Source organism: Prionailurus bengalensis, chromosome A2, assembly GCF_016509475.1.
Source record: "Prionailurus bengalensis isolate Pbe53 chromosome A2, Fcat_Pben_1.1_paternal_pri, whole genome shotgun sequence".
In the NCBI taxonomy this organism is placed as follows: Eukaryota; Metazoa; Chordata; class Mammalia; order Carnivora; family Felidae; genus Prionailurus; species Prionailurus bengalensis.
Genome location: NC_057348.1, coordinates 46,328,433 through 46,352,141, shown reverse-complemented (window position 1 = coordinate 46,352,141; position 23,709 = coordinate 46,328,433). Strand labels below are relative to the sequence as shown.

The following is a 23,709-nucleotide window of genomic DNA, read 5'->3' as shown; positions in this document are numbered from 1 at the left end:
GGTGCTATCCATTCATCTCACAGACACTCCTGCTGTCAGTATGGAAAGTCACATCCTGAATGTCTATGTGAGCATAACAATGTCAGGCAGCAAGCTTCTGAGACAAAGAACCTGATCTTTAGGGTCCATCTTACAAATGTTTTGAAGCATCGTTATTTAAGGAATTTTGATGTTCCACAATAAAAACCTTTCAGAGTCTCAAGGCTTTTATTCCTTTAATGATTCATTCATTTATTTGACAAATATTTACTTAGCACTTATACATACCATGTGTTGTTAGAGTGATGGAGGATATAGCATTGAACACTAAAGACGCTATACTTGCCCTGATAGGGAGACAGGTTACAAAAAATAATTTCAGGTAGTGACAAGTACATGGAGACAATAAAAGAGGTGATGTGATATGATGTAATAGAGAAGGGCTGCTTTATATTTGGAGATCAAGAAAGGCTTCACTGAAGAGATAATACTTGTGTTGAGACCTGAATGACAAGAAAGAGCCAGCCATGAAAAGGGTAGGGCATCGCAGGTGGAGGGAACAACAAATGCAAAGACCTGCAGGTGGATTGTGCTTGCTGGGTTTTCAGAAGCAGTAAGAAGGATACCATGGCTAGAACGTGGTGAGCAAAGGTCACATGACTGAAGATGAAATGAGAGGGGGAGACAGATCAAAGAGGGTCCTATGAGTCATGGTGGCAGCCAGGAGGTGTGTGTTCTGAACTCTCTTCAAGAACGGACCTGCCACAAGGAGTACAGTCAACTGACAGTCTCCAGCAGCAGCCCCTGTGGGATTAGCCAGTATTTAAACTGAGAACACACTTGTCCTGGGCATCTCCAGCCAATGACTGAACACAGTGGGAAGACGAGGAGCTGCCCATTTTGGCTCCATGCAAGACTCCTCTAATGAGCAATCTTTGCTCTAGAATTTCCCTTTGTGCTTGCTTAGACCTTCTCAGTGCAGCACTGTATCGGTTCTCCAGAGAAACAGGACCAACAGAAGGTAGATCTAAACATAGACATAGAAAAGATGCAGACATAGATAATGAGATTTATTATAAGGAATGGGATTATGTGATTACGGAGGCTGAAAAGTCCTATATCTACCACCTGCAAGCTGGAGACCCAGGAAAGCTGGTGATGTCATTCCAAAGCCTGAGAATCAGGGAGCTGATGGTGCAGGTTCGAGTCTAGGTCTGAAAGTTTGAGAACCATCGAGTCCCAAAAGCGGAAGATCAGTGTTCCCACTCAAGTAGTCAAAAAGCTAATTCAACCTTCCTCCACTTTTTTTGTTCCATCCAGGTGCTCAATGGATTGGACGATGCCCTCCCACATTGGAGAAGGCCATATGCTTTAATAAATCCACTGATTCAAATCCTAATCTGTTCTGAAACACCCTCATAGACACACCCAGAAATAATGTTGACCCCATGGCCAGTCAGGTTAACACATGAAGTTAACCTTCACAAACACCAGACCCAGAGGCTTTTCCTGCCCAGTGTTTCCTCCTGGTTCCTTCCTTTCATCGGTGTCGTGCCTGTATTGGAGCCTGGAGGCTTTTGATGCCAACCCCTCCTCATTCTCTCTCCCATTTGTAGTTTTCACAGGTGTTAACACCAAAGAACTCTCTTGCACTTCTAATGGAATCCTGGCACCTGTTTTTTGAGAGAAACCACAATAATACAGTTGATACTAAAAATGGTCCAAGAACTCAGGTGACAAGATGAGTTTTTGGACGGGGTCACTCACTGCCTAAGTGGCAGTGAGGACTCCCATTTTGAGTGGTGTGTGGGACACATATAATTCCTGGCACAAGGTGGCAGCCCATCTGCTAAAAATTTTACTGGTTGTGACCTGGGAACATGTCCATGTGGAAAGGAATGTCTGTGATGGTGTGCGGACTCAAATTTGAAAGGTCAATAGGTACAATAAATCCATGGATAATGGGCTGTCTGGTTATTACCAAGATGCATTGATCCCCTACAAAACATAATGAAAAACTGAAGGCAGTTAATAGTCAAAAACTGAGTGAGAGAGCCAGAGGGCCTCTTTGGTAACTTGCAAAGAGGCCTTTATCCATTACTGTGCAAGACCAGACTCAGTTGAGTGGTAGGCTGATGGGCTAATTGTTAGAACCCAGAAATCCAGAGATGTTTGGACATTCAGCTAATGCAAGTCTCCTATGCTAAAGTTAGGGATCAGGTTGGAAAAACCTGGGGCCTGAAACATGGGACAGGGACATTTAGGTGGATGCGCTTGGGAAATGTAGTGGTATAGACTTTGAACCCCCATAGCCTGTGGAGGTGGCCTATCCCTCCCTATAGAGAAGTAACAGCTCCCCCATGGGGGAAGACACTGTAGAACCCCCTCCCTTACAAGGTAATAGGTCCCCCTGACACAAGGAGCTGCAATGTGGTGTCTAATGGGGTGTCTCTTGATTGGATGAGGGCCCCCAAATGTAGGGCAATGATCAGGTGGACGCCAACGGTGCAGGAGGTGAAATAATTCACCAGAGGCAGAATAAAGGCAATAGAAGTTCATTGAATACACTGCAAGGGAGCATGGGCGGGACAGCCAAGGAGAGGCTATATGCCATGAGGCAGTGAGTGGGGGATATTTTTAAAGAGGGAAAGTGAGGAGGTAGGCTATGTATGGAATTCTTCTTTTTTTGGTAACGGTGCCTGGTTGTAAGTAGCCCATTGGTCATTTAGGGCCTATGGATATTTTGGGGTGGGTCTCCCGATGGGCCTGTTTGTATTCAACCAGGTGATTGCTGAGGGCCCTTTCTACATTCCATCACCCAAACCTGTTTGTCTAAAAGTGTCTCTTCATGCTCCACCTCCTCTGTGGCTGCCAGGCTATAAACAGGGTTAAATCCCAGTATAGCCAAACATAAGAAATGCTGGGCCTGATAAAAGGGGAGAAAAGACTTTATGTTAAAGGAGATGCAAGAATAATTATCATGGTGGAGACATTGGAATGCCTTATGCATTATTGATGGGATGTAAAATGGCACAACCATTTCGATTTTAGCCATCCTGACAGGTGTGAGGTGATATCTCATTGTGGTTTCGATTTGCATTTCCTTGATGTTAAGTAATGTTGAACATCTTTTCATGTGCCTGCTGGCCATCTGTGAGTCTTTGGAGAAATGTCTGTTCATGTCTTCTGCTCATTTTGATTAGATTATTTGTATTTTTGGTGTTGAGTTGTGTAAATTCTTTATATATTTTGGATACTGACCATTTGGATATGTCATTTGCAAATATCCTCTCCCATTCAGTAGGTTGTCTTTTAGCTTTGTTGATTGTTTCCTTCACTGTGCAGAAGTGTTTTATTTTGATGTACTCCTGATAGTTTACTTTTGGTTTTGTTTCCCTTGCCTCGGGAGACATATGTAGAAAAACGTTGCTATAGCTGATGTAGAGAAATTACTGCCTGTGCTCTCTTCTAGGGTTTTTATGGTTTCAGGACTCACTTTTCAGTCCTTAACCCATTTTGAGTTTATTTTGTATATGATGTAAGAAAGTGATCCAGGTTTATTCTTTTGCATGTAGATCCAGCCACTTTGGAAAACAGTTTGGCAGATCCCTCGAAAGGTTAAAACGGAATTACAATATGACCAAACAGTCCCACTCCTAGTTTATTCCCAACAGAAATGAAAACATTACTCATAATGGCTAAAACTCAACAGTTCAGGCAAGAAGGAATGATGTTTGCATTTGTTCCAAGAGGCCAGAAGACCCACCGAGGACTATAACCCCTTGGAGGGCTCAGAGGACACACATTCCCCAAGGCCATCAGACATGCACCGGGCAGAGGGGCACCAGCATCAGTCAGCAGTTCAGTGGAGGCTTGCCTCTGCAGGCCAGGGCTGACTGGGAAGGGCAGCCACAAAGCTGGAGCTTGCAAATAGCAATGGAGATGACAGGGTCCTGGGGTAATACAAGCTAGCTGGTGGCATTTATCATTAGCCTCCAGGGGGATAGCATTAGTGCAACAGCAGACAAGTAGGAGGGGGAGCCAAGGAGACTTGCCCCACAGGGCGTGTGTGGATGGTAAAATAGGTGAGTAACCAACAGAGCGCTGCTACAGTTAGAAGGAGGCTAAGGGTGGTCAGCCCACTAAAAAGAGTGCAGACATCAGCAAGCTCAACCAATACTGGCCTCAATCTCAACTGCTGTGCTTGATGTGGCATTGTTGCCAGAACAGACTTGAATTAAGAATGGTTTTTATGTTTTTCAAGGTTTGTAAAATAACAGCAATGAAATTGAAGAATATGCAACAGAGAAACTATGCAGCCCATAAAGCCTAAAATATTTGTCATCTGGCCCTTTATAGAAAAATTTTGCCCACCCCTGCTTTACAGTTTTACTCTCCGTCTGTGTTAATGTTCTTGCCCTGTGTCATAGTACAGTTTGAAGAGAGCTGGACTAAGTTATCTGGACATCCTCAGAATATTATGAAGCTATATCACACTGATGATATTAGGTTAATCAGCCAGGATGAGCAAGAGGGGGTTAGCACTGGAGGCCTTTGTATAAAACGTAACACTCCAGAGAAGGGAGATAAGCCCGTGAAGATTCAAGAATTGTCCATCTCTGTAAAGGTGGGTTCACTGGTCAGGCCTGTGCCAGGACAGCTTCTCCAAAGTGAAAGACAGATTGCTGCATTAGGCATCCTATGAAAAAGGAAGCACAAGGGCTAGTCTGGTTCTAGAGACAACTATTCCACAGCTAGGACTGTTGAGATAGCCCATACACCAGGTAACATGGAAGGGCAGGTTTAAGTGGGGCTAGGAGAAAGAAAGAGCTCAGCAGCAGGAAAGAGGCCATATGGAGAGAATGGCAAGCCCAAGTGAAAGAATCACTACACTAGGCCTCAGGGATTCATTAGAAGCAAAGTTGTGCCATCCACAGCAGAGAATGACTGTGATGATTAATTTTGTGTCACCTTCACTGGACCATGAGGCACCCAGATACTTGGTCAAACATTATTCCAGTTGTTTCTGTAAGGGTGTCTTTGGATTAGGTTAACATTTAAGTTGGTAGACTGACAAAAGCAAATTGTTCTCCTTCATGTTGGTGGGCCCCATATAATCAGTTGATGGCAAGACTAGCATAAAAAGGCTGATCCTCCCCTGAGTAAGAGAGAGTTCTTCCTCTCCAAATGCCTTTGAACTGGTACATCACCTTCTCTCCTGCCTTCAGGCTTGAACTGAAACATTTGCTCTTCCTGGGTCTTGAGCCTGCCAGCCTTTGGACTAAAACTACACCATTATCTCTCCTGGTTCTCAGACTTAGACTTGGACTTACACTATCAGTTCTTTTGGATCTCCAGCTTTCCCATTCACCCTGCAGATCTGGGGACTTGCCTGCCTCCGTAGTCATGTAATTCAATTCCTCATAATAAATCTCTTTATTATTAATTTATTTATTTTTAATTATTTTTAATGTTTATTTTTGACAGAGAAAGAGAGAGACAGAGCATGAGTGGGGGAGGGGCAGAGAGGGAGACACAGAATCTGAATCAGGCTCCAGGCTCTGAGCTGTCAGCACAGAGCCTAACACAGGGCTAGAACTCATGGAACTGTGAGATCATGACCTGAGCCGAAGTTGGATGCTCAACCGACTGAGCCACCCAGGCGCCCCTCTTTATTATTTATTCACACACACACACATACACACACACACACTCTCTCTCTCTCTCTCTCTCTCTCTCTCTCGGTTCTGTTTCTCTGGAAATTATGCATCTTTTATTTTATTTTTTTAAGTTTTATTAAGCAGGTAAGAGGGGCAGAGGGAGAGAGAGGAAGAATTCCAAACAGGCTCCATGCGGAGCATGGAGCCTGATGCAGGGCTCAATCCCATGACCCTGGGATCAAAACCTGATCTGAAATCAAGAACTGGATGCTCAACCAAGTGGGCCACCCAGGAGCCCCAATTATGCATCTTTTAAAAGCAGTTCTTGCTTTTAAAAGCAGTGCTCCTAAGCACTGCTCCTAAGAATTGGTAGAGATAGAAAGACATGCTCCTAAGCACTGATAGAGATAGAATCGTTGGTGACCAAGTAATCATGAATCTGGAACTGCATTATTAACTTGTTCTGTCAGACCCACTAAGTTCTTAAGTCAGGAAAGCTGAACAACAATCCATTATGAGATGGAAATGGTACATCCAAGATCAAGTCCAAGCAAGACGTGATGACATGAGCAAGCTGCACATAACCACCATTGCACCAGTGCCCCTTCCTCCACTCATATTTAGGGTCATGTAGGGGTCTCTTATGACTCACAGAAGTAGGAGAAAAAAAGCCCAAGCTGGGTTTTTGTATGGGCAGCCTCAGGTTGAGGATGCAACCCGAAAATGGATGGGAGAGCTAGTAGAATGCCTTATCCACAGGCAAGTTTTCCCACCAACACAGCAATTGAGCAGGGGACCCATTTCATAAGGAAGGAGATGCAGGGGTGAACCCATCCAATGGTTTTATCTCGTACCACATCAACCGGAAACAAGCTGTCCTTGTGGAAACTGGGAGTGAGTTACTGAGGGCACAGTTGAAATGCCAGCTTGGAGGCCATCCTCTTCGGGATGGGGTCATTTATAAGGATGCCTATATGGCACTGTGTCCCCAAGTAGTAGGAGTAAATGGTTTAGGAATCAAGGGGGTGGTAGTAGAAGTGGCCCCACTTATTATCATTTGGTTTTTTTTTTTAATTTTTTTTTAACGTTTATATATTTTTTGAGACAGAGAGAGACAGAGCATGAACAGGGGAGGGGCAGAGAGAGAGGGAGACACAGAATCCGAAACAGGCTCCAGGCTCTGAGCTGTCAGCACAGAGCCCGATGCGGGGCTCGAACTCAGGGACCGTGAGATCATGACCTGAGCCGAAGTCGGACGCTTAACCGACCAAGCCACCCAGGCGCCCCCACTTATTATCATTTGTAATAACCCGCTGGGGACTTTGTTCCTCCCATCTCTGGAACTCTAAGCCCTGCAGAGTTGAAGGTCCTGGTCCATTAGATACAGGAAGGGTCCCACTGAACTGTAAGTCATGGCTGCCATCAGGGCACTTTGGATTCCTTGTGTTCAGAGACCAGCAGGCAATGTAAGGAATCTCTAATTTGGCAGGGAAATTGACCTGATTGTCAGAAAAAAATGTGAGGTGTCTTCTTAAAACTGCACAATGGCACTGCTTTTCACTTACAGTAAAAGTTTACCATATCGTACATCATCTAGCCCTCTGCTACCTTTCTGATCTCCCTTTCTTTTTATCTTCCTTTTGCTCACTCTATTGTAGCCAAACTCATCTCCTTGCTGCTTAGAAAACATGCATACTTTCAGGGCTAGGGTTCTTTCATCCAGCTTCATTAGTAGAAGGAGCAAGAAGACCAGCACAAGTACCTCAAAAGGGAGGTGGAGAGTGGGAGAGACACTGAATAAAATGACCTTATTTGTACAGAGTTTGTTGGTGAATTGCATGTTTACCTCTACTGTCTAGTGTAAGCCTCTTCATGTAGGGATTTCTTACCAATATCTTCCACTCATTCTTTGATTGGTGACCAGTAAGAAATTATCCAGTGGCTTGAGACAGGAGGTTGACACTTCCTGGAGAATCTACAAAGTATCCATTTTGGATAATGATTGCTAAAAATAGCAAACTATTTTTTGAGGTACTATGAAATTCCAAGCACTGGGCTAAGCCTTACATACTTTAACTTAATCTTTTTTTTTTTTTTTTTTTTTTTTACATTTTAACGTTTATTCATTTTTGAGAGACAGAGAGATAGAGCATGAACGGGGGAGGGGCGGGAGATAGGGAGACACAGAATCCGAAGCAGGCTCCAGGCTCTGTGCTAACAGCACAGAGCCCGACACGGGGCTCAAACTTACAACTGTGAGATTGTGACCTAGGCCGAAGTCAGACGCTTAACAGACTGAGCCAGGCAGGCGCCTCAACTCACTTAATCTTTATAAAACCTCTAAGAAGAAGATATTGTTATCCCTATTTCACATATAAAGAAATAGAGGCTCAGAAAGGTGAATTGGCTAATGTCCTACCTCTCACAAGTGGATAGCTTTAAACTCAGCTCTTTCTAAGCCTAGATCTGTATTATTTTCTCAGCAATCTGCTTCCCTTTAAGAGAAAGAGGTGACATTCATTCATTTATCCATTAATTCAATAAATTCACTGAGTGCTTATCACATGCCAGGCTTTGGCCTAATTTTGCCGATAACAGGGGTGAAAATTGGCAGGCTTCTTGCCTTCATGGAGGTCATACCCTAATGGTATAGGAGGATCATGAATCTAAGGTGTTCAGTTTTCAGAAGGGTAGCTGACACAGCATGTGCAGAGACTGAACTTTTGCATAGAGACTGATAACAATTATCTTTGACCTAGACTCTGGAATCTAAATTGTCCATAGTAAATTTATAACCATAGTTAAAACAATGAACTTTTAGCCTCACCAATTGTGAAATGGGTATAATCATAGTAGGCTCCTTGTCAAGTGGTTGTGATCTCAAATAATAAAATGTGTGAAAGCTCTTGGAAAACTGTGAGATAGTCAACAAGGGGGAAAGGACTATCCTATATTCTTTTTTTAAAGTTTATTTATTTATTGGGGGGGGGGCAGAAAGTGAGAGGGAGAGAGAGAGCCCCAAGCAGGCTCCATGCTCAGCACTGAGCCCAAAGCAGGGCTCTATCTCACAACCATGAGATCATGACCGGAGCTGAAATCCAGAGTTGGTCGCCCAACTGACTGAGCCACCCAGGAGCCCCTATATTCTTTAATAAAAAAACAAACCAACAAAATCCAAATGTAAACTAGATAGTGATATAACAAACACCTAGATACCCATAAACAAAAAGCTTCAACAAATATCAACTCAAGGCCAATTCTGTTTCAATTCTAGTCACCACCTTCCTCCCATCACCCATTTTTTGGGAAGCAAATCCTTGACAGCATATCTCCTTATCTATATATAGATTCCACCACATAAATTTCAAAGGAAGGGATTCTTTAAAAACATAACCACAAATACTATTACCAATCTTAAAAATCTACACGCAAAATTGATATTAATTCCTTAATTTTATTGAATATGGTAGTTTGATTCAGGGTCATATTTCCCTGATTATCTCAAAAATGTTTAGATCTCAAAAAAATGTTTGAATCAATATTTAAATAAGATGCAGGGGCGCCTGGGTGGCTCAGTCGTTGGGCGGCCAACTTCGGCTCAGGTCATGCTCTCATGGTTCATGGGTTCGAGCCCCGTGTCAGGCTCTGTGCTGACAGCTCGGAGCCTGGAGCCTGCTTCTGAATCTGTGACTCCCCCCACCTCTCTGTCCCCTTCCCAGCTCATGCTCTGTCTCTGTCTCTCAAAAAATAAATAAACGTTAAAAAAATTTTTTAAAATAAGATGCATATATTACAGTTGGTTGAGGTATCATTTTATTCTTTCTACCTCTTTTTCTTTTGATTTTTTTTTTTCCTGAGGAAACTGGGTCCTGTAAAACAGTAGCTCTTGAACTTTAGTGTGTATTAGTGTGCATCAGTATGCATCAGAATCATCTAGAAAACATGTTAAAACACGGGTTGCTGGGGGTGCCTGGGTGGCTCATTCATTTAAGCATCTGACTCTCGATTTCACCTCAGGTCATGATCTCACAAGCCCCACATTGGGCTCTGTGCTGACAGTGAAGAGCCTGCTTGGGAGTCTCCCCCCCTCCCCCCAAATGCTTGCAGGCTCTCTCTCTCAAAAATAAATAAATATTAAAAACAACAACAACAACAACAAACCACAGGTTGCTGCATCCTGTCTCCACAGATTCTGACTGAATACTACATTTCTAACGTGTCCCCAGATGATGCTGACGCTGGCTGGTCTGAGACTTTTCAAGAGCCACTGTTGTACCTATCCCAGTGTACCTAGGATTTCTCTAATTATACCCTCAGTGAAGTGTTTCAATACGCTCATCTTCCCCTTATTTCTTATTAAGGGAAGTTTCTTTAATTGCCTACAGTACAGCATAATGACTAAACTCAGGTTTTAAGTTAGATTGGGCTTAAAACTTGTTTTTTGACACTTAATTTGCTATGTGACCTTGGGCAAGTCATTTAATTGCTCTGGGAACCCAGTATTACAGGATCCTCGGGGCACCTGGGGCTCAGTTGGTTGAGCCTCTGACTTTGGCTCTGGTCATGAACTCACAGCTTGTGAGTTGAGCCCTGCGTCGGGCTCTGTGCTGGCAGCTCAGAGCCTAGAACCTGCTTCAGATTCTGTCTCCCTCTCTCTCTCTCTCTCTCTCTGCCCCTCTCCCGCTTGTGGTCTCTCTCTCTCTTTTTCTCTCTCAAAAATAAACGTTAAAAAATTTAAAAAATATTACAGGGTCCCTGTGAGGATTAATGAGATTTCAAAAAGTTAAGTACTTACTTAGCATACTGCCTGGCATTTAGCAAATGCTCAACAAATTTGATTATCATTTTTCAACCAAGAAATAATGATGAGGCTCAGAGTCGCTGTAAGGCCTTGAGTTTTGTAGGGTTTTGCGTTGCAGGGTTAGCGGAGCCTACCAGAGGCGCTCCATAGGAATGGTACCCAGAGAAAGTTGGAGAGACAGCAAGGCTACCTCAAAAATCAACTCAGGGTTGGCTCCTTTAAGGAGGGCGCAGTCACGTGACCCACCTGGTCACATGGCTTGCGGGACAACATGGCTGCGCCCTCACTAGGGCTGGCTGGTGGATCCTGCGCCCGGCTCGGTCTCGTCCTCTTGCTGCCACTGTTCTTGCTGCCGGGCGAGGCGGCTGGGGGCGAAGAGGCCAGGACTGGCGCGGGCGCGGCTTCCCTGGCGGGCTCATGCGGCTGTGGCACTCCCCAGCGTCGCGGGGACCATGGCAGCTCGGCGGCCGCGCACCGATACTCGCGGGAAGCGAACGCCCCCGGGCAGGTCCCGGGAGAGCGGCCGCTCGCGCCCACCAAGGTGCTCTCTCGATTCCCTGAAGGCGGGTGGGGACCTCGGGGTTCTTGGACAGGGTCGGGATGAGCAAGGCAAGGGGTTTGCAGGAAGGCAGGTAAAGATTATAACCACACCCCAAGTCGCTCACGTGCTGATTCGATTCGATGAAAAGCACCTCCCCCCTTTTCCCCCTCAAGACGGTGGGATCTTGGGGCCCGGCTGAATCCTGCTTGTTAGGGAATTTGGTTTGAGGACAGTTGACACTCCCCTTTCTCACTTCTTACTCATTTCCTCCTTACTCCACCCTATCTTCCTCTTGAGTTTCTCAGGCGTTTACGGGCGACAGGTTTTATTAACTGTGAAGGAATCTGGACAGTGGTCTTTAAATGTCGTTAACATTGTTGTATGTTTATCGATAGATTCTTCCAGTAGACACTGGTTCTTTTGTTTTTTCAGTAGACTTTCTTGAGGGCAAGGACTTGTCCTGTTTATCTTATTATCCTTATTACTTCAGCACATAGGAAGGACCAAACCAATTGTAGTTCCTTTATTAGTGTTATTTATCTGTGCCTCTCTTAGTGCCTGGATGTGTTAAGTTTTAGTATATATGAATAATAACATTGGTAACAACAGTTACTTCATTCTTTCCAGGTACTTTGCATATTGGTATGGGTGTGGAATTATGGGGACTAGAACCCAGATGTTTGACTCCTAAACTCCTTCTTGTATATCTAGTACATCCTTTCCTTATTTTTTCTATCCCCCTTTTCTTTCCTGTGGTTTAATTCTGAACAGTACTCAGGACTTAGGTGAGAGGTAGTGTCTTCCATCAGGCCATGCCTGACTTCTTCCTTTTTCTTCCTCTTCAGTATTTCCGTATGCTGCCACCATAGTAGTTCTTTACTTTCACATTACAGTTACCAAAGATACTGTCTGGGGGTGCCTTTCCCCAGCTAGGGAGTGAGGATGTTGGGGGTGAGGACTCTAACTTTGTGGCTCAGGTATAGAGGGTTAGGAGGTTGGTAGCTGGGCTTCTGGTTGTTTCTCTATCCTGTGTAATTTTTGGCCTTATACATTTTCTGGTTGTTACTCAGAGGATGCCCTGATTTATTAGTGTTTATCTTTTGTGTGGTAGGAGCCCTGGTTATTGTTGTAGTGTGTATTGACCATTGATGATTTTAATTTCTTTCTACCTTTGTGGTAAATGATAATCAGTTCCTCCCTCCTTCAAAAGAGAATGCCTTGTATCTTTTTATCTGCTTTGTTACTAACAGGGTGACATTTACAGATTGATCTATATCAAATTTTTCCCTAGAACCTTTTGGCCAGTACAGAACATTCCTCATTTTAAGTGCTCTAACTTCTTTTTTAATTTCAGAATGAGATGTGGGTGCCAATGTCTGTTTAATTATGTTCATAAGATAAACATTTTTTTTTCCATTTTTTCAGAGTGGTTTTGGGTCTGGCCTAGGTATTGTTTGAGTCATTTTTGGCAAGTTCCTGTTTGCTTGTTTGTTTGTTTCTTCCATACATGTTTTTATTTTATGCTAGTCTTCCCTTGAATTCACTTTCTCTAATGTTTGGAGGCATCTTATGCTATTAGTGAACTAGCTGTTGCTGAGAACACAGCTCACAAGCATTCAAGGACTCTACTTAATGACTGAACCCAAAGTAGCCTTGTTATCAAGACAAAAGACTTCATAAGAGGCAGTTCTTTATCTCTATGTTTTCCTTAGTTTCAAGTGTTTCAGTTCATGTGGAGATGACTTTGGTCTAATTCTGACACTTAGCCATTATTCTGAATTCAAGAAGTCCAATATTATGAGAGAGATACTTGGTTGTAGTGATTGACATTGTTTCCCTTAATTTTCTTTTTTTTTAAACTTACTGTTTCTTTTAGAGGATTTTTACATTTAAAACAAAACTGAGAAGGTACAGAAATTTCCCATATATCCCCAGCCCCTACACAATGTATAGCCTCCCCAGTTATCAACATCCTCCACCAGAATGGTACATTTGTTACAAATGATGAGCCTACATTCATGTATCATAGTTATCCAAAGTCCATAGTTTTCCTTAGGGTTCACACTTGGTGTTGTGCGTTGTATGGGTTTGGACAAATGTATGGTGTATATTCATCATTATAATATCATATAGTGTGGTATATAGTATAGTATTTTCATTCCCCTAAAACTGTTTGTGCTCCCTCTATTCATTCCTTCCCCTCCTCCCCACTGGCAACGTCTGATCTTTTTGTTGTGCCCATAGTTTTGCCTTTTCTGGAATGCCACAATTGGAATTATATACTATGTAGCCTTTCAGATTGTCTTCTTTCTTTGGTAATATGCATTTACGATTCTTCGATGTCTTTTCATAGTTTAATAGCTAGTTTCTTTGTAGCACTGAATAATATCCATAAACTACAGTTTATCTCTCCATTCACTTACCAAAGGGCATCTTGCTTGCATTTAAGTTTTGGCAATTAGGAATAAAGCTGCTATAAACATCTGTGTGCAGGTTTTTGTATGGACATAAATTTTCATAAATACCAAGAAGCACAATTGCTGGAACATATGGCAAGAATATGCTTAGGTTTTTAAGAAACTGCAAAATTGTCTTCCAAAGTGGTTGTATCATTTTGCATTCCCACTAGCAATATATGAGCGTTCCTCTTGCTCCACACTGTCACCAGCATTTGGTGTTGTCATTGTTCCAGATTTTGGGCATTCTGAGGTATGTAGTGGTATCTCACTGTTGTTTTAGTTTGCATTTTTTTGCTTAACATATGATATCTTTGCCATCTGTGTGTCTTCTGTGTTGAGGTGTCTGTTAAGTCTTTGGCCCATTTTTATTTTCCTTTTAATTTTTTTCCTTTTCTTTTTGATGTTTATTTATTTTGAGAGAGAAAGAGAGCAAGAGCGAGAGTGAGCAGGGGAGGGGCAGAGAAAGGGGGAGACAGAATCCCAAGCAGGCTTCACACTGTTAGTGTGGAGCCTGATGAGGGCTCGAACTCACAAACCATGAGATCATGACCTGTGCTGAAATCAAGAGTCAGACACGTAACTGACTGAGGCACCCAGGTGCCCCTTGGCCCGTTTTTAAATCAGATTGTTTTGTTTTCTTATTGTTGAGTTTGAAGAGTTCTTTGTTTTGGATAACAGTCCTTTATCAGATGTGTCATCTGCGAATTTTTCTTAGTCTGTGGCTTGTCTTCTCATTCTCTTGAATTATTTTTTGAAGAGCAGAAATTTTTAATTTTATTGAAGCCTGGCTTGGCACCTTCTTTTGTGGATGATGCCTTTGATGTTGTGTCTAAAAAGTCATCACCCGGGCCCCTGGGTGGCTCAGTCATTTAAGCATCTGACTTCACCTCAGGTCATGATCTCACGGTTCGTGAGTTCAAGCCCTGTGTCGGGCTGTGTGCTGACAGCTCAGAGCCTGGAGGCTGCTTCAGTTTCTGTGCCTCCCTCTCTCTCTGCCCCTCCCCTGTTCAAGTCTGTCTGTGTGTCTGTCTCTCTCAAAAATAAATAAACATTAAAAAAATTTAAAAAGTCATCACCATACCCATTGTCATCTAGGTTTTCTCCTATGTTATCTTCTAAGAGTTTTACAGTTGCATTTTAGATTTAGGTCTGTGATCTATTTTGAGTTAATTTTTGTGAAGGGTATAATGTCTGTGTCTGGATTATTATTTTTATGTGAATATCCAGTTCTAGCACTGTTTATTGAAGAGACTATCTTTGCTCCCCTGTTTTGCCTTAGCTCCTTCCTCAAAGACCAGTTGACTTTCTTTACGGATGTTTTCTCCTGGGCTCTCTTTGCTGTTTTATTGATCTATTTGTTCTTTCACCAGTATACACCATCTTGATTACTGTAACTTTACAGTAACTCTTCAAGTTGGGTAGCATCCACCCTCTAGCTTTGTTTTTTTCCTTCAGTGTTGTGTTGGCTATTCTGGGTCTTTTGTCTGTTCATATAAACTTAGAATCACTTTGTTGATATCATAAAATAACTTTCTGAGGTTTGGATTGGGGTTGTATTAAATCTAATTTTTTTCTTTTGTGTTTATTTAGTTTAATTCAGCAGATGTTTATTTGGTACACATATTTTATAACACTACCTTATGTCCTGGACATAAAGAAATGAAAAAGACCTATGCCCTCCCCTTAAGGCATTTACCATTTACTCTCTGGTGGGTGTGCGCTTGCTAGCGTCTGCACATGTGCACTCTCTGTTCTCCCATCGTTTTCTCCCCCTACCTTCCTCTCTCTCTCACTCTCTCTCTCTCTCCCTTCCCCCTCCACGCACAATTACATGTAAGCATCATTTTCCCATAGTGATAACACTACAGGAGAAATATGTTACAAAGCCCTTGGAGAGGAAGCAATGATTCATTCGTCCTGGACAAATTAGGAAATGTCTTAAAGAAAAGGTCACATTAGAGCTAGGGCTTGAAGGAGACATTTTCAGGAGCTGGGATGGAAGGACAGATTGAAGGACATTCCAAGAAGGGGAGGAGCGTGGGCACAAACAAAGCGTTGTGCAGGTGCATGGTGTGTTCTGGGAAATGTTAGTAATGTAAGGTTTCTGGGGATGACATTTTCACACTTTTTAATGTAACGCTTTTCAACTGTGAGTCTTTTTTTGTATTTCAATTCATTTAATGATCACTTGGCAAGATGAGGGACACAAAATAATAAATAGCACTGGCTTTACCCTCAAGGAATTTACAGTTTCATTGGAAAGTTCTTGCAGTAAAAATTGTATGGGAAACAACTTAGATATTTTAAAATTTTACTCAAGTCCCTTCTGGTTAAAAATATATATAATTCTCAATGAGAAAATTGTCCTAACGATTTCTACTGGGGTTATTTTGTACAAGGTAGCAAGATGTTTTGATCTCCACGTATCTTTTAAAACTGTTGCTTGAAAGGCATTTGGAATCATGGGATGATTAAATTGTATGTCATGGCTCTGTATGTATGGGTAACTCCAGTCCTGATTTCCTATCTGAGAATGTTTCTGATTGGGTAATGCTTTCCCATGTGTCGAAGCATGATCAAATGCCATCTCTTCCGTGAAACCTTTCCTCCAGAAAGTAGTATTAAAGGCAACTTGTATATTTTCTTTGGTATTTTCTGTGTAGTTGTCTGATATTCTACATGGGAAGTATTTTTAGACCTTTTTAAATCTCTGTATCTCTATTGCCAGAGTGCCTTACACATTTTAGACGTTCTCTAATAATTGCTTGAATGATTTGTTACCTTTTTTTGGTGGATACAATACTGAAAAAACTGCTGTGGGAATAAAGGGTGTCCCATACTTTGAAGAAAACTTTGTAAAATAATCTTTTGCTGTGTCTCATCCTCCCAAGAATCCAGTAAGAGATACTATTGCCCACTTTACAGATGAGGCCACTGAGGCTTAATAGACTCATAAATCCCAGGGCTTGAAGGAACTTTAATGTTATTCCATCTATAATTATTGTCTGTCTGTGTAGGCGGTAGACTAAGAGAATGGTATAGATAAATGAGCCTTGTATAGACAGCTAAGGCAGATCCAGAGATCATGCTTCTCTTTTTCACCTCACTTTCTTCTGAGCCTTTAGCTTATTAGATTTGAGGAGAGGAAAGAAGGAAAAGGGAGGCCTACCCAAAAGTGTTCATATAAGCTTATTTCATTTTTGTATGTAAGATAAAAATCTCACAGCAAGGGAAAGAAAAGGCAAAGCTGACCTCAGCTGGAAAAAAAGTGGGAGGAGGGCCATTATGGGCTCTCATAGTTGGAAAGTTCAAGAGCAGATAAGGCCCCAGACACAACTGGTTCCAGGGCTTGAGGCAGTATCTTCAGACCTTCCTTTTTGACTGTCTCCTGGCTCTTCTTTCTTATGTGTTTGCTCCGTTTTCAGGCAATCTCTCTCTTTCTGTCTATCTCTTTTTACTGATGGAAGAGAGAGTACCCCTTTTCTCAAAGTCACAGTTGGCCAACCTGAGCCACAGTAGGTGGGGTAAGAGCTCATGACTCTCTATACTTAGAGAGTTGAATACATGGTTTTCAAAGGGATGTCAGTTGCTCTGACAAGAACAGGAAGCATTGAATGCCAGGTGGGCAAAAGTAATAGATGCCCACTGCACCTGGCTGGAGTGTATAGCCCAAATATGGTTCTAGGGGTAAAAGAATCACCTTGACTTCTGTGCTTTTGGCTTGAGTGTCATTGACACAAACTGTGGTGTGGCAAAAGGGTTTTAACATACTTTCAAGGAGGAATGGATTGTTTGAATCTGGAGCTTCAAAAGGAAGACTTGATTAGAATGGTTCTTTCATCTGGCTTACGGTCCCACAGATTGAAACACCTGGTGCTCTGGATTTTACCAGCACCACATTTCACATTTGTAGGACAGGAAACTTTATCTCATTCGTGGAAATTGGAAATTCTGATCTACTCGGAGCAATGCGGGCTACTGTTATCTATTACTTCCAGAACGCCTCCAGAACGGAAACTTGGCTTATTCAGGGTTGGCTATCTCTGATGGTTAATGAAAGAAGAAGAAAAAGAAAAACTAGTCCAGGAGTCCACAGTGGAAGTTGTGATTGTATTAACATTGTTGGTACTCACCTTGAGGGAGAAGAGGATGAGAAAATGAGGTGATTGTAAAACTTCATTAGGAACAAGGCGCACAGCTTCCTGTGGGTCTGAACACCTGTTCTCAGGATAGGACCTACCTGTCTGCTGCTGGAGAGCTTTTTCATTTTTACCTTTTAAGTCCTTTATTAAACCTCTTTTTAGACCATTTTAATAATCATTTTAAGACTACACTTGAAGCTTTTGTCTGAAGTCTTCTATTTTTCTGCTTCTCTGCAGAACTGCTTAACATTCTGCCTTCTCTTCCAAGGCCTGAGGAATCTTGTGTCTCAGACATTTGGAGGATTATGAGAATAATGCATGAACCTAGTTCAGTCCTTGAGCACAGTCTTTCTTTTGGGGGGAGGGGAGGCAAAGCTTTTATGTCACACAATTCAACCTGTGCCTATTACTCCTCTATACTACAACAGCTTTACATTATACCCAGTCACAGAAATACTGCAAGAATACTTCCTAGGAACCCCAAAATAATATTGACCCTGTTCACTTGGTCTGTCTCCAAATGTTCTAATTTCTTCACACTGGAAAACTTCTCCCTGTGTAGGTTGGAGCATTTTCTGGTGGAGAGCTGTGTTGCTTTGTAGTTGATCAGCGTACTACCCGAGGGTGTGGACTGGCTTCTTCCTTAAAAGGGAAGACCGAGCTGGTGATCTGGCTTTGGGCCATGGTTTCTTCTTCCCATAAAATTACCTTGTGGTTGCTTTTGAGAATTTCCTTTGGCCTGAGATTCCAGAAGACAGTGCATTTGGATCTGAGGTTCAAAGGTAAAGATGAGGCCCAAACTCTACTAAGAAAATATAGAATGTTTGTCAAGCAGTGTCTTTTACACAGGTTTCACTATCATGCAACCATGCTATCCAAGTCTGGGACTGTGTTATAAAAGAAAAAGAATTTTTACAATTAGGAATAATTCAAATAGCTAATTCCTCATCATATTCATGATTTCACTTATTCAGTCCATAAAGATTTTTTTTTTTTTTTTTAAGTGTCTGCCCTGAACTATGTGCCATGCTAGGCCCTGGGGATATAGAAGTGAAAACTTTATTTGTGATTCCTAAAGAGCCTAGGATCTGGGGGAGGTGAAAACCCATCATTAAGTTACTGTGTGTGCCATTTTTTAGGATACATAGAGGTATTTATTTGAGGAACCCAAATGAGGGACATACGACTCAGACAGTGGAGGGAATTGTAGGCAATAGGCCTAGAGGAAGTGATCTTGAATATTGACTGTTTACAGACAGTGTAGGTAGAATACAGGGTGAGGGAGATGGTGAGAGATTAGGCTTCAAGGCTTAGATACTTTATTTTACCCTGAAAAGGTGAGGGGCACACCTAAACAAATTAAGTAGGAAAGTGGTATATGATTAAATTGACATGAACCTTGAGATCATCACCTGAGCCAAAACCAAGAGTTGCTTAACTGACTGAACCACCCATACACCCCTACACTATGTGCTTCTTAATGAAGAAGACATCACCACCTCTAGGGAAGTTTTAACTACCCCCAAATCAAACCTGAATCTGATAAAGCCTCCAGATTCAGCTATCAATTTTCAGGAGGTGCAGAGGACAGGGGATAATGGTAAACTACACTATAAGTTTATAGTCAACAAAATCTTGACTCTGGGAATCTCTATTGGACAAATGACCCAGTTTTTTCAGCAAATAAATTGCAAAAGGAAAAAGTTAAGGGAGAACTTACAGATTTAGATACCTAAATACCATATTAAAAAAAAACACAATGTAAACTGTAATGTATAGGATGCATAGTTAAATAATTAAACTGCAAATAAAATAAGGTAACAGTGCATATAAAAGGATAGTGCAGTATGGTGACTATAGTTAATGCAGTATTATATATTTGAAAGTTGGTAAGAGATCTTAAAAGTTTTTACCATAAAAAACAAATTATTTAACTGTTGTGATGGATGTTAACTAGACTTATTATGTAATCATTTCATACTATATAGGATTAATGAACCATGTTATACACCTGCAGCTAATATAATGTCCTGTATCAATTGTATCTTAAATAAAAGTGAAAAGTCTGAGCAGTGGTTTTCCTCTCTGATGAGACAGAGGATTTATGTTCACCATGGGCATAATAATGGCTTCTGCAGTAATTGGCAAAGTACTTTCTTTCATGGAGGGTGGGTTATAAAGATGTTTGCCTTACAATTTATTAAGCAATATATGTAATGCTTTTTAAAATATTTGTTACAACTAAAAAAGATTTTAGGTTTTAGGTGCTGCAGTAAAGGTGTCCATTCTCCTAAAACAAGAACAATAACAAAAACAGCCATTTGCCCTGAATTTTCTTTTTTTTTAAGTTTTTATTTTATTTTATTTTTCAATATATGAAGTTTATTGTCAAACTGGTTTCCATACAACACCCAGTGCTCATCCCAAAAGGTGCCCTCCTCAATACCCATCACCCACCCTCTCCTCCCTCCCACCCCCCCCCCCCATCAACCCTCAGTTTGTTCTCAGTTTTTAAGAGTCTCTTATGCTTTGGCTCTCTCCCACTCTAACCTCTTTTTTTTTTTCCCTTTCCCTCCCCCATGGGTTTCTGTTAAGTTTCTCAGGATCCACATAAGAGTGAAACCATATGGTATCTGTCTTTCTCTGTATGGCTTATTTCACTTAGCATCACACTCTCCAGTTCCATCCACGTTGCTACAATGCCCTGAATTTTCTAAGCAATGATGTGTATGGGGCACTAAGGAAGCCCCAGAATAAATTTGAAATCTTGTATTGGTTACAAGTTGGGTTTCCACCTGATTCCTTATAGAACTGTCAAAAAGTACACAGTATTTTTTTAGAGAAGTAAAAAGCTATGCCTTTCTGGAACTGACCAATCTTTTTAATTAAAAAAAAATTAAAAATGTTTATTTATTTATTTTAAGAGAGGGGAACAGGAGAGGGGCAGAGAGAGAGGGAGACAGAATCCCAAGCAGGCTCTGCACCATCAGCGTGGAGCCTGATGCAGGGCTCGAACCCATGAACCATGAGATTATGACCTGAGCTGAAATCAAGAGTTGGATGTTCAACCAACTGAGCCATCCAGTCCCTCCTGACCAATCTTTTTTAAAAATTTATTTTTATTGAGGTGTAACTGACCAATTTTCTTTTACCTCCTTTCCTGCCCCCCACCCCCTGCCTGTGGCAACCACCAATCTGTTCTCTGTATCTGTAAGCTTGTTTTTTATTTGTTTGTTTCTTTAGATTCCACATAGAAGAGAGGTCATATGTTATTTGTCTTTCTCTGTCTGACTTACTTTACTTAGCGTAATGCCCTCAAGGTCCATCCATGTTGCAAATGACAAGATTTTATTCTTTTTTATGACTGAACAATTGAGAAATATATGTATATATACATTATATATACCATGTATATGATATACACAAGGCGGTATATTTTTATATATACACACATATTTATATACTTACATACATTCCACAGTTTCTTTATCCATTCATCCACTGATGGACACTTAAGTTGTTTCCATATCTTGGCTATTATAAATAGTGCTACCTTGAACATTGGGGTGCATACATATTTTTGAATTTCTGTTTTAGTTATCTTTGGGTAAATACCCAGAAGTGAAATTACTGATTATGTGGTTCTTTATTTTTTTATTTTTTAAATATATTTTAATGTTTGTTTATTTCTGAGAGACAGAGAGACCGCATGAGTGGGGGAGGGCGGAGAGAGCAGGAGACTGAATCTGAAGCAGGCTGTAGGCTCCAAGCTGTCAGCACAGAGCCCATTGTGGGGCTCAAACTTGTGAAACGCAGTATCATGACCTGAACCGAAGTTGGACGCTCAACTGACTGGGCTACAGGGGCGCCTCTATGTGATCATTGTTTAAATAATACTTTTTAGCTTTTTGAGGAGCCTCTATACTGTATTCCATAGTGCTTGTACCAATTTACATCCCTGCCAACAGTACACATGAGTTTCTTTTAACCACATTTTTTGCCAGCACTTATTTCTTATACTGTTGATAAGAGCCATTTTAACAAATGTGAGGTGTATTGATAATAGCCATTCTAACAGGTATGAGGTGCAATCTCATTGTGGTTTTGATTTACATTTCTGTGATAATGATGGTGAGCATCTTTTCATGTACTTGTTGACCATCTATGTATTTTCTTTGGAAAAATGTCTATTTAGGCCATTTATTAATCAGATTTTTTTTTTTGCTGTTGAATTGTATGAGATCTTTATATATTATGAATATTAGCTTCTTGTTAGATACATGATTTGCAAAAAATTTCTATCATTCATTAGGTTGCCTTTTTATTTTATTGATGGTCTCCTTTGCTGTACAGGTGCTTTTTAATTTGATATAGACCCACTTGTTCATTTTTGCTTTTGTTATACTTTTAGTGTCAGATTCAAAAAGTCATCACCAACACCTGTAACAAGGAGCTTACTGCTTAGGTTTTCTTCCAGAATTTTACGGTTTCAGGTCTTATGTTCAAGTCTTTCATCCATTTTGAGTTAATTTTGTGTATGGTGTAAAATAGTGGTTTAGTTTCATTCTTCTGAATGTGGCTATCCAGTTTTCCTGGATTTATTGAAGAGACTCTTGTCTCCATTTGATATTCTTGGCCTCTTTGTTGTAAACTTATTGACCATGTTTACATGGGTTTATTTCTGGGCTCTCTGTTATGTTTCATTGTTTGTTTTTATGCCAATACCATACTGTTTTAATTACTGTAGCTTTGTAATACTGTTTTAAATTAGGGAGTGCAATGCCTCCAGCTTTGTTCTTTCTCAAGGTTGCTTTGGCTATTCAGAGTCTTTTGTGGTTTCATGCAAATTTTAGGTTTGTTTTTTTCTATTTCTGTGAAAAATGCTATTGGTATTTGATAGGAATTGCATTGAATTGTAAGAATGCGATTCTTTATTAATTCTTTATTAATTTATTAATTAATTCAATATTAATTCTTTAAATTCATGAGCATGGAATATCTTTTCCATGGTTGTTTTCAATTTCTTAATGTGTTGTTTTCAGTATACAAGTCTTTCAGCCCCTTGGTTAAATTTATTCCTGGATATTTTATTATTTTTGATGCAGTTGTAAATGGGATTGTTTTATCTTTCTGATATTTGGTTATTACTGTATGGATATGTAACAGGATTTTTTGCTATTGATTTTGTATCCTGCAACATTACTGGAATTTGATTATTAGTTTACAGTTTTTTGGTGGAGTCTTCGGGGTTTTCTATATAATGTTATCTGTACATGGTGATAGTTTTACTTCTTCCTTTCTCATTTGAATGTCTTTTGTTTCTTTTTCTTCTCTAATTACTCTGGCTAGAACTACCAATATTAAATTGAATGAAAGTGGCAAGAGTGGGCATCCTTGTCTTGTTCCTGATCTTAAAGGAAAAACTTTTAGCTTTTTACCATTGAGTATAATGTTACCTGTGGTCTTGTCACATACCCTTTATTATGTTTAGGTACTTTCTGTCTGTACCCACTTTGTTGAGAGTTTTTATCATAAGTAGATGTTGAATTTTGGGGGTGCCTGGGTGGCTCAGACAGTTAAGTGTCTGACTCTTGATTTTAGCTCAGGTCGCAATCTCATGTTTCATGAGATAGAGCCCTGTGTCAGGCTTTGCGCTGACAGCATGTGGCTTGCTAGGATTCCATCTCTCTGCCCCTGCCCCCGCCTTCTCAAAATAAATAAACCTTAAAAAAAATTAAGTGGATGTTGAAATTTGTCAAATGCTTTTTTGCATCTGTTGATATGATCATATGATTTTTTCTCATACGTTATGTTAATGTGGTGTATCACACTGGCTGATTTGTAGATGTTGAATCAGACTTGCTTCCCAGGAATAAATCCCCCATGATCATGGTGTGTGATCTTTTTAATGTATTGTTGAATTCAGTTTGCTAATACTTTGTTGAGAATTTTTGCATCTATGTTCATCACAGATATGCGCCTATAATTTCTTATTCTTGCAGCATCCTGTCTGGTTTTGGTGTTGGGATAATACTGACCTCATAAAATGAGTTCGGAAGTTCTCTCTCTTCAGTTTTTTGGAAATGTTTGGGGAGGATTGGTAATAATTCTTCTTTGAATGTTTGGT

At 40.9% G+C, this 23,709-nt stretch overlaps 1 protein-coding gene across 1 annotated transcript in view; it reads left to right on the top strand.

The window, feature by feature from the left end:
- Window positions 1–10,665: 10,665 nt before the first annotated feature.
- The window catches only part of SUMF1 (sulfatase modifying factor 1), a 93,022-nt gene continuing 79,978 nt past the window's right edge, over window positions 10,666–23,709 (top strand). The window contains exon 1 of the mRNA XM_043587978.1: window positions 10,666–10,981. Coding sequence (XP_043443913.1) covers window positions 10,712–10,981 — 270 coding nt within the window. The 5' untranslated portion in view covers window positions 10,666–10,711. The remainder of the gene's footprint in view (window positions 10,982–23,709) is intronic.